This window comes from Polyodon spathula, unplaced genomic scaffold (genome assembly GCF_017654505.1).
Source record: "Polyodon spathula isolate WHYD16114869_AA unplaced genomic scaffold, ASM1765450v1 scaffolds_1440, whole genome shotgun sequence".
Taxonomy (NCBI): domain Eukaryota; kingdom Metazoa; phylum Chordata; class Actinopteri; order Acipenseriformes; family Polyodontidae; genus Polyodon; species Polyodon spathula.
Genome location: NW_024472920.1, coordinates 1 through 15,335, shown reverse-complemented (window position 1 = coordinate 15,335; position 15,335 = coordinate 1). Strand labels below are relative to the sequence as shown.

Below are 15,335 nucleotides of genomic sequence, written 5' to 3'. Positions count from 1 at the left end.
TGTGTGATTATCCTTCCGAGAAACGTTTTTGGCTTTTTAAACGCATTATTGTGGATGAAAATCGTACATTTATTTCTGGACCTTGTTTGACAAACCAAAGGGGCTGTGTTGCCTAGAACTAGACATTATTAGATCGCGCAACTTAATTAACCCAACAATTATTACACAGATGATCAATACTATAAACTCGTTTGAGTTGTACATTGAATGTTTGAGATTTTAAACTTTAATACTATACATAAACCTTTCTATTCCCTAAAGCCAAGCGCGCCGTTCTGTTGACTGGGCCAAAAAAACAGCAACTCCAACTGCCGCGCCGTATTCTGGAAGGTGTAGTCCTTGGCTTCTGCACCGTTTCGTTTCGTTTCATGAGCAAAAGCCGGAGCGGAGAACTACAGTTCCCATGAGGCTCAGCGAGATGGCGCATGGGCAGGAGGCTCCCAGCAGTTCTATTATGCTGCTTTGCTAAAATAAAAGAAGAGCTACTAGAAGGACTGCAAGCGAAACGCTGTTGGAGCCGCTGAGGGGAAAAGTAATACATTAAAAAATATTCCTCTTTTTATTCTCTCATTATTGCTTAGTGTGTGATTTTACACGCTAGTTTAACGGTATAGCAGTGTGAGAAACAAACGCATAGAATTTATAAGTGTTATTGTTATTATTATTATTTTTTTTTAACAAAGCTGTTTCTGTGCATTGCAACAATATAACAAAGCCTGGTTTGGTAGAGGAGTCCATGGATTGTGTGTTTCTGATCGAGAAAATACAATGTAGCTGTTAGGAAATGAGCATTCTGTACACTATGCTGACTTATATAGGTGCGAGGTTTCGTAAAATGTAGCAAAAAATGTGGCGTTTATCGCGTGGGGAAAGGAGTAAATGCAAGAGCCAGGCATTTTTTTACACAAAATCTTCCCCTGCCCGCCATCTTTTAAAGGAGAATGTGTGGAGAACGTACCGTATTTGAAAAGGACAGGACTCGGCGTGTTCCGTATTTGCATCCAGCAAAATTTCTTTTATTTTGCCGTAAAATGTTATCTGTTGCACGTTTTGTTTTAAATATCTAAATTTTGTTAACAGTAAAGTTATCTGGAATTTGATTTGAACGCTTTATTACACACAAGTGTTATTCGGTGTTGGCTTTTGGCTTGTTACATATCCTTTTTTATTTGTATCTTGTTTGCTGTTTTACATTTATTTGTTCAACACAAACCACCACGATATCATAATAACAACAAATAATTATACGGGTACCGTATTGCACCAAAACGATATAAAATGCAACGAGTAAACGGTGTTTTTCTTTTTTTTTTTTATCTGGATTGCTAGAAACGAATACTCAGTGGAACGCGCGAATTAAGTGCATTTACTCTAGAAACGCAAGTGATCATAATAATATTACTTTGCTGTCGATACTGTTTCTTTCGGTTGTTTTATTGATTACATTATTGTTACCTGGTTTACCATTTTGAAATGCCGCGCAAATGTTTCGTACAGGTCATTAATTGTTTTGAAAAAACAGCTCTGGTCGCAAATGTTACCATCGTTAAATACACATTTTAGCTGGATCTTGCAACAATATACGTTATTTTAAGGTGAATATTTTTATCTTGTATTATTGTGGTTTTAGATTGTTGTAGCCAACCTCGGTCGTGTACATTCCATTCCAGAAGGAGGGGTCGGGGGAGGTAAATAATACCAGTTATTTTACAGAATAAAGCTGGTATGGTTTTCTAATTACCAGTAGTAGACTATCTGCGTGTGATTTTATTTAGGGATACATAATTAGGAAAACAAACTTGGATTTTTTTTTTTCTTTTTAATTGTTATTACTGAAAGCGTCCATTGAGGATAAAAACATGTTTTTCCTAAAAATAAATACATTAAATATATTTTTAACCTAAGATTTTGTAGACATGTGTCAGACATGATTTTTCAATACTGTATTAACCAAAGTATAAAATTCTTTTATGAAGGCATCTGCGAAGTGTTCGCTTTATTTTGGAAATGCAAAAATCAGTGCAATACAGCGTGAGAAATGTATCAGAGTTGACAAGGATACTATTGCATTTAAGTAGACTGTAAGTAGTTTTCCACGTTTTAACTAGTTGAAACAGTTGTTAATTTACACTGCACAAGGTTTTTGCAGTTTGTGTTCAGAAGATGGTGAATTCGTTTTGAATGATCTTGGCATACAATTCTCAATACAGTAGTAAATAGGCCCCTTTTCTGACACTTTGTACAAAATATATGATTACAATATTTTGTCAAGTGATATCAAGAACTTTTTAAGCAGTCTAGTTAGATGACAGAAAAGTTTACATACCTTGATCATCTGTGTGTATTTATAAACCATTCCTTTCAGTGTTTGGTTTTAAAAGTGCACCATATGTTCACAGGGAACGTGCCAATGTTAGAATATTTTATAGTAGCAATGTATGTGTGTTCTGTATTCCAGTAAAAAAGCCATTTGTTTTGACTGTATGAATTCCCTTCACATCTATTAAACTTATTTTCGATAACATTGAAAAGCAGCTCCAATGTGCTTCACACACACACAACAAAACACACTCAATGACAGCCTTCAAGCAATTTATTTCTAAGCTTGTTATTAGCACTCACTTACATACAAGAATGGCACATTTGTTGCAGTTCAATGTTGATTTCCAGTGCAGTGTTCTGTCGAAGGGAACTTGTAGCTGTAAAATCCCAGCTAGCTTGCAGAGGCAGCTGTGATTGGTTGAAACAGCCTCCCTGCAAACTGATTCGTGCCCTGGTGTGACTTGAGATCTATCAATATTTAAAACATTTTTTGGCGTGTGTACAGAAAATCAGTTCAAGATGAAGGAGGTATCAAGCTGAGATAAAAAACAACCTTCATCGGAAAGAGAATATTCTCAAGGAATTGATCCCCCAGTAATCCCTTACCGGGTCTTGAAGAAATAATTAGGGTAAGGCTTGTCTCAATCCATCCTTATCTGTCAAGCAGCCCGCTTTGTGGTTTTTCTTTTATACCCACATTGCAGGATAAACCTGTTCTAATGTGCTGGTGACGCAGAGCCGCGAGGATGTCCAGTGTGTGAGCAGGGCAGTCGGTTCGATTGGAAAGGGTGCTCTGGTGACAGTGATTTCAATACTGTGTTTATTGTGGGTTTTTGACCCTCAGTTTGAACTTTTGTCTTGAATCGTGACCTGGATTGGTTAGAATTGATCTTGAAGTGGTTAATTTTGTAGGTTTGTGTGTATTGCCCTCCCCAAACCTGGCTGAAGTGTGACATGTAGTCTGGAGGGGAGGGTCTTTGTTTTCTGCTTTTCTGTGCAATAGCTTTCACGTATGTACTTTTTGGCTCTTCCTGTGTTGTTGGTCTCAAATAAAAACATTTTGTGGGAAAACTAACTTTATGCTTATTTTTTATGCAATAAGTACGCCAGTGTGTGGAACTGTGTGGGCACCACGTAATGTGAAAAGGCATACGTTTTTAGGTACATTAAGGGCAAGACAAACTAGGTGAAAAGTTTTGTGCGATGTCGTCGTTTCATAGTTTTACCTCGTGTTCTGTAATACGCAAGTAATGTTTTATTTCCATTCTTTGCGGGGGAGAATAATGTCTGGCGGTAGTGGTTACTAGAACAGGCTTTTTTAAGTTTAAGTGAATTCCACTCAGTGCATTCTGTGATGCTCTGGTGTGACAACAATGCTGGAATACCTGGATATAACAGGGTCTGATTGCCAGACAGGCTTTGAAAGGTTATCTCTTGCTCTGAACTTCTGTTAGAAAATGAACAGCCTGCCTAAATAGTTTCCTCTGAATGGGTGGTCCATGGTTAGCAGTAGTTGTATTTAGCATAGCTGCATTTGCCTGTCAGCTTTAGTTAGGGCTGAAGTCATTTAAACTGTTTTTAGGTGAAGGAATTGTATTAAGTTTAAATAACTTTTACCCCTTTTCTGTGTCACAGTTTTAGATTCTTTTAAAGTCACTGTTGCCACTCTGTATGGGCTCAGGAGATCTGGCAAAACTTTACCATGCAGGCTGTCAATGGGCTGTATAATGCATTGGGCACCTCCTCTCCAGCAAGAAAGCTATGGGACCAAACAACTAAGTTATGTGCAATGTGACTTGTTTTCTGTACGCCATATGCAAGGCTGGGAATTAGTAGGCTAGATCTCATGTCTTCATCCTGAACCCTGACATGGTTCTTTTTAAATGCATCGTGATAGACGACCACCATTCCTGACAACAAAGATTGTTGTATGTTGTTTTTCAGTTGCATTATCATGTCCTTCACAATGGCCACTTCATAACAAATTAGCCTTCATTCAGTGTTTAGTGTGCATCACACAACCTCCTGAGGGTGCTTTATAATGCACTGATCCCAGGGATTCTGTGAGAGCTGTAACTTGGTTAACAAGAGCCCCAGATTCTAGTTATCTTATCAAAAGCATTTGCTTTCTCTAGTCAGTTGAGTGAAATAACGTGAGGTTGTTGATATTTTTCATTTTACTTTCAGTACATGCCTTCCATGCACACTTCTTGGTAGAGTAGCATGCTTGCACGATTGTGCTGTATGGCTCTGCTAGTTTACCCATAGTGTATAGACATAAGTACATTCCTCTACTGGACTATGTCTGTCATATAAAAGCAACTCACTAATGCAAAATGTATGGCTAAACCAACCAGTTTTATTTACTGTTGCAGTGAGTCTCTTTAAAATGGCCTAAACGTTTTTTTGTTTTTGTTTTTTTTTCCCCCCCTGTTTTTATATCGTCTTGGTTTAGGATCCAGGCTTTGTCGTGATTTGACTTGTTTTTACTGGAGATTGCAGGTTCGAATCCAGGCTGTGTCACTGCCGACAGTGACCAGGGTTCCTAGGGGGCGGTTCACAAGTGGCCGAGCGCCGCCGCTTATTGGATTAATGTAGACTGTCATGCTGGTAGTAAGTAAGATTTTGGTTATGATGACAGGCACAGCTAGGCCTGGGGAATACACTTGGATGTTCTCCAGCACATGCTAGCACATGTTCAGCATCTGCATCAACAACAAATCCCCATCTTCAGGATACAGAGCAGACTGGGAGTTGACTGCAAGTTCTTTAGCAGTTGGAGGTGGATTGCCTGAATTGGTATAACACAGGCAGATGTTAATCAGAAACGGGACTGCTTTTTGTTCTGCAGCTTCTGAAATCACTAGGAATTTATTGCTTATACTAAGCAAGATACAGGAGTCCCATGAACTGCCATGAATCAAATGTGATGGGCCGTCTTGATTTTTTTTTTCTTTTTTCTAGGTAGCCTTGGGAAACCGGACATGTTTATGTTGCTATCCCTGCTGTTGCTGTAACTTTTAAAGAGCTCATTATATAGCTTAGTGAAGCAAGACGCTGGCGGGTAGATCCCTTTTTTTTGTGTGGAATACCAGTAATTGCTAATTACCAGAAAACTGTGTTCCAAACTTCATGCAGGGTCAATAGCAGGTCACAAACGATGAAGCCCTCTTATCACATGTACTTCATAAACATAACTAAATATACGAAAAACAAAAGTATATATTCAGACCAATTCAACAAGGCTTTTAGCAGTACTGTAGTAAGCCTCACAAGCTTTCCTAGATTCAACACACATGTAGTTTATAGTATGTACTGTAGGCATCTATGGCAGACTTGATTTGCCCTTTGCAGGGGAATACAGACAAATGTAGACTTTTCAATTTACTTTGATACAGTATTTAATCATTAGCAACAGGAGTTCTAGTATAGAATTTGACTTTTCATGAAGGACATTATTCTGGCATTCTAATATTTATGCATGGCTGTGCGAAAGATGTAGCAGATATGCTCACTTTATTTATATCGGTGGTCAGCTGCAGTTTATCCATACCAATGCTAACATGCGTCTTGCCCTGGAAGGCAGGCTTTACCCTAAATTCTTGAGTAAAGGAGCATTCCTGCTCTTTCGTGGTACAACACTAAACCTATAAAACGGGTGGCATCAACATGGCATATAATGATCAAGTGTGCAGTTCCCATACTTCTCTACTCTGGAACTGCACAATAGCTTAGCCATCAAGGATTCCAGGTTTCGTCCCACAGGTACAGTTGGGGCTGTATGAATCCAAATGCAAGTGTGATTGAAGTCTTGGCGACTTGCAGTTGCTAGCGTTGGGCACAGATCCAAAAATCAGTCAAGTTTAGCTGGAAACAAATGTAAAAATATATTAAAAATGAATGTTAATGCAAGCAGTGCAGCATGGATGCTGAAGGTGTTATTGAACTTGGTGCAAGACTGGAAATGTCCTTTCCAAGCAGGAATTGCATTTACTGTTTGGTATTTCAAGCAGCCAAGCTTTAGAAAAGTGGAGTTTTAGGTAACGCCAAACCCATTCGTCAGTCTTCTGTCTCATTTTCCCCACTCATATGTATAAATATATATTTTTTTATGCAAACATGGTTAAGTGGAAAATGTATTCAGGTGAATAGCTGCATTCTTAATCCCTATCCTTGCTGAAGCTTGTCTGTTGAGAAAGCTCTAGAATTCCTCTTCACCAAAGGGAAAAAAAAAACACATCAATGTTTTGACAGCTTCACCTGACAAGCTATATAAAATGTATTTTGCCTTGGCTGTGATATTTTTTTCTGCTGTACCCTTACTCTAAGTAAAGGACATATTCCAAACTTAACTTTGCATAAAGGCAAGTTACATTTTTCCCCTCCCAAGCTTCACACAGAAAAGAAACTGCTATGAATTCCCAAAAGAGGATATTTTTTGCTTTCCGACACCTTGCCTGGTGCATTATATGATTAATTAGTCTATAGTGTTGTATAATTAGCCAAACCATGGCTATGTGCATTTGCAAAAGCTGCGGTTATTGCTGCAGTGGTCAAGCTAGTAAACCAGGTGTTGAACCTGATTTGCCACCTAGAAATGTTAGCAAGACTGCACCTAGACTGTTGTCTTTATTAAGCTACAGAAATCTTCTTTTTCTTTTGGGTCTAGGATTGAACTTTTTTTCTGATGCTGGTGGATAGGTCGACAATGCAATAATAGGACTGGAATGTAGAATTCATTGTTTCCTTTTTTAAATTGTGTCCACTAAACTACACCTGTGCACTAACACATGTTCTTTTAACACTGTCCCGTCCCCGTTTCTCTCTCTTAGAGGTCACAAGGTCTGGCCCTGGAGATGGGATGTGGGTCCCATTTGGGGAGTAAAGAGCACAAAGAGGAATACAGAATCCATTGAAGACACGGAAAAGGAAAGAAAGAAAGGAAACAACAACAAAAAAAAGGGAAAGGATGTCAGCGGTCACCTCAGTAACCCCGGCTCCCCAGTCCACCGTCAACCTCCCGCCCCCCGAGTACACCAACCCCAGCAAGCCGGGCAGGAAGACCAACCAGCTGCAGTACATGCAAAACGTGGTGGTGAAGACACTCTGGAAACACCAGTTTGCTTGGCCTTTTTATACACCAGTGGATGCCGTCAAATTAAGCCTACCAGTATGTAGTCTTATTACTAATATTCCACTGACTTGCCCATATTCATTAAGCCGGGTCAAAGCCAGGGAAACAGTGTGCTTTTAGTTGTCTTTCTTTTTGCACCCCCAATATCAATTGTGGATGATGGGAAGTAATCTTTCATTATAGAGAGTTTGAATAACTTGATAGACTAGTATGGGCTGTTGTAGAGAGAGAATATAGGGAGACCCTCTTTTTTTTTTAAGTATAAAACTACTGGTATTCTCATGCAATTTGAAAGTGGTTCTTTGTGTTTCTACCCAATTACTCCCTTGCCTTTTGTAGGCTCTCTAGCGCTGCCTGTAGCATATCGATTACTCAGATTTATAACAGCCAGTGGAGTGTGTTTTTAATGTGTTTAGCTTCTGTTTTAGCACAACTGTTGGTAAAAGGTCATAGATCCAGTGGGGAAACAAATCAGACTGTTAGAAAAAGTTTTGTCTGTCCAGGATTTTTTAGTTTAAAAAAAAGTTCTCGGGTAAGGAACCTGGACAAACTTCTCAATTAGTAGTAGATTCTACAGAACTAGCATCAGTGTAGTCTCATGTAATGCATTTGTTTCTCATTTGTACTTGAACAGGATTATCATAAAATAATCAAGGTTCCTATGGACATGGGGACGATTAAGAAAAGACTGGAGAATGACTACTACTGGAGTGCCAGTGAATGTATGCAGGATTTCAACACAATGTTTACAAACTGTTACATTTATAATAAGGTAAGGATGGAATGGACCAATTAAAAGTACATGATTGAAGATGTTGTGTTTAAAAAAAATAAAATTTGTACTAAATCTTTTACCCCAGTGTTCAGTTGGTAATACGTAGGAAATAAAACAAAAATTAAGTTATTGATTCTGCAGCACAACCAGAGACACTGAATTTGTGGCTGTCTGTCTTGGCAACATAACACTGCAAATCATTGTGAAGCATTAAAAAGTATGTTTGCAGAAAATATTACTGGAATGCAAAGTGTGTAGGCAAGATTAGGTTTATGGTATCCCTCTAGCAGGCATATAACTCACCGGGGATAAAGTCCAGAAGAGAGTGATCACATTTTAATGATTGTTAATATGCTGTATTTAATAACTTGTGCATTAAAATTCAAACTGTCATTAACAGGCTTGTCATCTCTTGAGTTTAAGAAAGTTAAAATATGACTAATCTCTTGGCTAATGCTATTTTAATCTTCAGCCAGCTATCTTCACATTAAAAGGTGATCTGCAGTGCTGAGTGTGAGCAAGCAGGTTGACATAGTGTTTGTGTCAATATATGTTTGGCACTGTTACCCCCCCCATGCATATGTCAGTATTCAGTCCATTCCTGCTACTTTTTGGTTGTCAAGAACAGACTTTTTTTCTTTTTTTTTTTTAAAAACAGTCTTAGTAACAGATTGAATTTCGGGACAATGTCTCGGTTCAAGGACATTTGCAAGTGATCTCTCTTCTTGTCTCCACCTAACCCTGCTTCTGCTCTTGCTTAGCCCACAGATGATATTGTTCTGATGGCACAGGCTTTGGAGAAAATCTTTCTACAAAAAGTTGCTCAGATGCCCCAAGAAGAGGTGGAGCTGCTCCCTCCAGCACCCAAGGGCAAAGGACGCAAGCCAGCAGGCGCTCTGACGGCAGGTAGGACAAATGAGAAATATCACTGCTGTACCGGGGAAGTCCTAGTGCGGCTATAGGAAGAGAAGTTAATAAAGCTATGTCTGGTGTAAGACGACTGTATGTCCTTTTTCTTTCTGCATAAGTTTGTGGCGTTCTATTCTTGACTAAGACACTAACTTGTGACTCAAACCACAATGGCTCAGATATGTTTAATTAGGTTCATAACTCTTCCCAAACAAGTGCGTATAAGTAGGATTCTGGTGTTTTGCATGCAGTGTTTGTGACCTTACACTATTGCAGCAAGTACACTTTATTGCTTGTCCAATAAAGCTTTTTTTCCCCCCTTGTAGAACTGTCCCCTATGTGCCTTTTATTTAAGTTTACATCATTGCATGTCCTCACTATTAATGCGAGATGCTTTTGTTGTTGTTTTCCAGAAAGCCCGCAGGAGTCTGCAGTGTCTTCAGTGTCTCCACCTACATCTTTTCCAAACACCTCTCCAGTAGTATCTCAGACTCCCGTCATCGCAGCGACCCCTGTTCCCACCATCACCCCCAACGTCCCGCCAGTTCAAGCAGCCCCCCCCACCGCCCCCATGATACCCGTCGTTCCTTCAGCACAGCCAGTCATCAAGGTAGGTTCTGTCTGCTGTGTGGGTGGGAAGGATCTGATTATGCTGTCCTTGTATGTCCCACAACCCCCCAAGCTGTGGAATAGAAGACCGCTGAAGAAAAGTGCATTGGCACAAATGTTACCTGCATGAAAAACAACAGTATTACATTTGTGTGTTATATTTGGTATGTTGTAGCAAAGTCCAAAATGCAAAAATATTGCAGTATATTGCGTTTTCAAAGATTAACCAGGGAACCATAGTTGCAACAGTTTGCTATCAATCCGTTCTAGCTGTTTCGATCACTTTGTCCATTTTTTCTCTTGTTTTATTTCTTTGTTTTGCTCCGTAGAAAAAAGGCGTGAAGCGGAAAGCGGACACGACGACCCCCACCACTTCTGCGATCACGGCCAGCCGTAGCGAGTCGCCCACCCCCCTCCTGGACCCCAAACAAGCCAAAGTGTTGTCTCGGCGGGAGAGCACGGGGCGGCCCATTAAGCCCCCCAAGAAGGACTTGGAGGATGGGGAGGTGCCCCAGCATGCGGGCAAGAAGGGGAAGCTCACGGAGCACCTGAAGTACTGTGATAACATACTCAAGGAGATGCTTTCCAAAAAGCACGCTGCTTATGCTTGGCCCTTCTACAAACCTGTTGATGCAGAGGCTTTGGAATTGCACGACTACCACGAAATCATCAAGCACCCTATGGACCTCAGTACCGTCAAAGTACGTCCCTTCCCACTACTGTAACAACCTTTCTATAACAAAAGCTGGTGGGGCATGTCATCTAACCCAGCCAAAATATTGAATATCCTCTACTTTATTGTGGCTGGCCAAACAGAAGGTCACATAATGACAATGAAATGGGCTTAACGAAAGCAGCATTTGACAAACACTGATCTAACTCTTAACTAGAGTGACTAGGTAACAGAAAAAAGACTCATTTAAGCAGTCATTATTCTAAATAACATTTAGAATAGACAGAAAACTTAGAGATGAGAGGCAAAAACATTAGTTATTGTAGTTGAGCTAAAGAATTAGGACTATTTGGACCATATTTATTAAATAATGTTGCCTGTAAAGCACATTTTAATAATCCATATGTCTGCTGCAGTCAAGGCTTCACTGGCTGTTCTGTTGAATTACAGAGTGAAAACTCTTAATAGTCCTGTGAATCAGCACAGCTCCAGTGTGACTTCCACTGAAGCTGTGCATGGATTAATTCACTAGTCTCCAATTAAAGTACTTCTATTAATTAGCTTTCATTGGACCGGTTTGGGACATACATGCACAGCTTCCAAGAAAGCCTTCATGTAACCATGGATTTGAGTAGAGACAGTTGTTTACTTTTCAAAATGGAATCGGAAGCTAGGATTGTTGTCGTAGGAACACAGATGAATGAATGCAGTTCTGCAGTTAAAGAAAAACGTTTCAGCCATACAGTGTAGCAGCAGAAACCTAGAAGTCTAGTCAGCTTGTATTTGGGGAGTGGAAATTAAGAAATTGCTGTGTTTTGTTGCTCGCAGAAAAAAATGGATGGGCGGGATTACCAGGATGCACAGGGGTTTGCAGCTGACGTCCGGTTAATGTTCTCAAATTGTTACAAATACAATCCTCCAGATCATGAAGTGGTGGCTATGGCAAGGAAACTACAGGTATGTTGGCTCCCTAAGACTAAGGCATTTTCACATCAGCAGTGGTAAATATGTACATTGCTATTAATAGACTCCTGTGACATTGCAGTGTCACTGGCAAGGCTTGTTTCTGTCAGAGAGAGAGAGAGAGACTCAGACACAAGAAGCTGCAGGTTTAAGCACTATTGCGCACGTTTATGCAAACTAACAACAAAATACTAACAAACAGAACAAACAGGTTCAGTTGTCAAAATAAGTGCTTTATACAAAAAACGACTGTACCTATACCCTTCAATTTCAAAACACACTAACCAACATTAACCGACAGGCCAGGGAGGAATTTAACCCCCTACCTGACAACCCAATATACCCCACATACATTACACTGGCAGGGCTTCCAATTAAAACTTAGGGTTTAATTCAGTTCAGATTTGTTGTGGTAGTAAATTTATTTGAAACCTGAGACTTGTAAATGAATCTTGATATGCTTTTCACAACTTCAAACATTCTCTTAAAGTCAAGTCAAAGAAAACATTCCAGGACATCTTCCCTTGTGTGCAAATGTTATCTTGTAGTTTTGAGAGCACAATTATTGTTCTTGTGATTTGTAATTAATGACTGTCGGGTTTAGAGTGTTTCTTACAATAAGTCATCATTCTGCAGTTTGATCAGACTGGGCCTCTCGTTCAAACTGCATGAGATGACACAACTCTTACAACAATAAGAAGCGCTCAACGTGTATCACCTTATACTCATGCACCCCCTGACTGGGCCCTGTCCCAATCCTCTCCTCTCGGCAGGACGTGTTCGAGATGCGCTTCGCCAAGATGCCGGACGAGCCGGTGGAGGAGGCCCCTCCCCCCGCGCCGCCGGCCGCCCCAGTGGTCAGCAAGAGCACGGAGAGCAGCGAGAGCAGCGGAGAAACCTCGTCCGACTCGGACAGCTCTGATTCCGAGGAGGAGCGGGCCACCCGGCTTGCCGAGCTGCAGGAACAGGTGGGTTCAGAACAGGTGGGTTTCAACACAACAAAGACTGGAAAGAGGCCTGAGCTTTTTCACATTCCATTTCCTGTCAAGTTCCACAGGACTACTGTTTTACAGCCATGCAAAAAACTAAAGAAAGTACTGTATTCAACTGACGTATTAACACGAGTCAATTAACCAATGATTTAAAAAAGAACTGAATCAAATATGAATTAACCCTCTACCGCATCCTGTTAGTAGTTTGATTACAGTACATCTCCTGTCTTTGTTAGTTTTGTTAAACCTTCAATTGCATGCTGTTTATCTGTTAAAACTGTTTTTTTTGTTTATCGTTCATTTTCGCTGCCTTTTGGTGGCACTTTTTTTTTATTAACCTATTGTTTATGCATCAACAAATAATTATTCTATTGTCTTAACACGTTAAACATGATCTTTTGGTAAATGATATCTTGTCCCCTGATGTTACTTTAACTTTTTTACCAGCAAATCACTGTGGATCGCCCCAATGGTAACAGGGCAGGAAAAAAAAACGGGTGTGCCAAAAGTTATCAGGTGATTTACTTTTTATTTTCAGGTCCCCCACTAACTCCTTATTTCTTATAAAGCACCTTCATTTATGCGGTAGAGGGTTAAGATGGGAGGTGACTGATTTTTATTTTTAAAGGTAGTTCTGGAGAGCTAGCAATAATCGGGTTGCAGTCTCCACAGTAATGGTAGTTACAAGACCGTAGCGCAAGGCTCCTCATGTACTGCTTATCCTTATGCTTCAGAGAACTCGCTCTGCTGTGCCACACATTACAGTCTCTGCCTGTCTCAATGCTGTGGCCACACTCGGTGCTTAATGGCAGCAGTTGAAATGGTGAAGTCTGTTGGTAATTGGGATAAATAAAAAATGAGAATATTAAAGGATTTTTTCCTTTTTATTTGTGTGCTCTAACCTTTGGTGTGCTGTATTATTCTCTATCTGCATATTTAATTTCCCATGTTTTCAGACTTGCTTTCATTCATTTCACTTGTTTCATGTTGTCTGAGTGCCTGCTTACTGTGTATTGCATCACCAGAGCCAAACATAGGTGTCTGTTGTGTAGCGTACTTTATACCGCGTGTGTGTGTGGGGAGGGCAGCTTGTAGCAGTGATGTCACTATAATGGCTTCATAAAGCAGTGGATTCAGAGCCCTCCAAAGCATCGGTAATGTTTAATCAGTGAAACAAAAATAACTTAAGTCTGTCGTCATAAGTAAATGGTTCATTACAAATGGGGTAAACAGAAAGCACAAGGGTTCTTTGTGGGTAGCTAAAACATTTTTTTAAAAATCAGTTTGTGCTCCCTCAGTGTATCTTTTCTGCATCCCCCCCCCCTTTTATATAAAGTAACTTGCAAGCACAGTAAAAGATTATGAGATATGTAAAAATGTTTTGCTTGGCTCTGGGTTTGCAATAAGCTTTGTCATTGCTTCTTTAGTGCTGCACTAAACCCTACCGCAATGCCGGAATTGATATTAGAATCAAGCAAGTGGGGAAGCAATTTACTGTAGCCTGCCCTGCATCTCGGCTTAGCATTGTGAGCAGATACACATCTTGATCAGGGCAACAAAGAATAATGAAGCAAACCAATGGTAGGAAAACTAAATTCCTTGGAGGTAGTCCTCCTAAAGTATGCCCATTTGATATAAACATCCACAATCCCTCTCTCCCTCCCTCCCTGTCTCTCACCTTGGCAGCCCTCACTCCCCTACCCCCACCCCCAGTACAGAGTGTAGCATCCAGGCCCACGACAGCACACTGACCCCTCTGTGTCTCCACAGCTTAAAGCAGTCCACGAACAGCTGGCAGCTCTCTCCCAGGCCCCGGTAAGTAAACCAAAGAAGAAGAAAGAAAAGAAGGAGAAAGATAAGAAGAAAAAAGAGAAAGACAAGGACAAACACAACAAGGTGAAGGCGGAAGAGGAGAAGAAGCCCAAGTCGACACAGCCAGCAAAACAGAGCCAGCAAAAGAAAGCCCCTGCCAAGAAGGCAAACAGCACCACCACGGCAACCAGGTAATGCTGGCTCTTCCACTGCATCGCGGGGAAGAAAGACAGAGACAGTGGAGAAGCAGCACAGACAGGCTTCACACTTCACAGTTTAAAGTTTTGAGAAAGCGTCATCCAATTGTAATGAAAATTGGTATGGACGTTCCATTGAGTTCAAGGGTCATGTTCCTCACTTCTGGCCTCCAGTTGGTTGGGCCGGGGAAGCCTTGCACTTTGGCATGGCTTTGAAGCATTTATTTTATTTGCTGTGAATAGAAGCGTATCACTTTTTACAGTACTGGTACCTGATTAAATAAGCTCTATCTTAAGAGCTGCTCATCTGAATTTAATGTAACTGGGCTGGAAATTTAGTAGCATGTCTTGTTTGGATTGGTCATGGAAAGACATGCAGGAAGCTGGTCTGCTCACCTCCTTAAACTAATGCTTGCTAAAGCTGCTTCTTGTCATCCCATGCATGAAACACTACACATAATGTTAAATAGGTCATTTCATATCAAAAACAAGACATCAAATTCTTCACCCTTGATCTCAAGGTTCAACTTGGCTGATTCTATGAAAACATTTTGCAGAACAGCAACATACGAGTTTTGTCTTTATACTAAATATGGCACGGATAATACCTTAAAGGCAAGTAGTTCTTCAATATGCAGTTTTAGGGCAGTTCATAATACAACATAAGCCTTTATCATGTATCAACAAAGCTAGTTAGAGTAAATGATAGACTGTTGTCTTGGATAAAGCAAGTTATACTGCTCAAATTTGTTTATTTTTTTTTTTTTTTTTTTTTTTTACGTAAAATGAAAGCTGTGTGATACAATTCTAATGAAATGATTTCAGGCAACTGAAGAAGGGAGCAAAACCTCCAGCCGCCGGGTACGAATCAGAGGAGGAAGACTCTTTGCCGATGACCTACGACGAGAAGAGGCAGCTCAGCCTGGACATCAACAGGCTGCCTGGAGAG

The 15,335-nt window shown here is 40.4% G+C and overlaps 1 protein-coding gene across 1 annotated transcript; it reads left to right on the top strand.

Moving 5' to 3' along the window:
* Window positions 1–424: 424 nt before the first annotated feature.
* On the top strand, window positions 425–15,329 carry LOC121309762 (bromodomain-containing protein 3-like; the record flags this gene model as incomplete). The annotated part of the gene is made up of 11 exons (XM_041242939.1): window positions 425–532; window positions 7,155–7,492; window positions 8,091–8,228; window positions 8,993–9,137; window positions 9,554–9,750; window positions 10,079–10,450; window positions 11,251–11,379; window positions 12,159–12,353; window positions 12,825–12,893; window positions 14,148–14,380; window positions 15,212–15,329. Coding segments are annotated over exons 2-11 (1,797 nt in total), but the record flags the coding sequence as incomplete, so codon positions are not given.
* Between the last annotated feature and the right edge of the window lie 6 nt (window positions 15,330–15,335).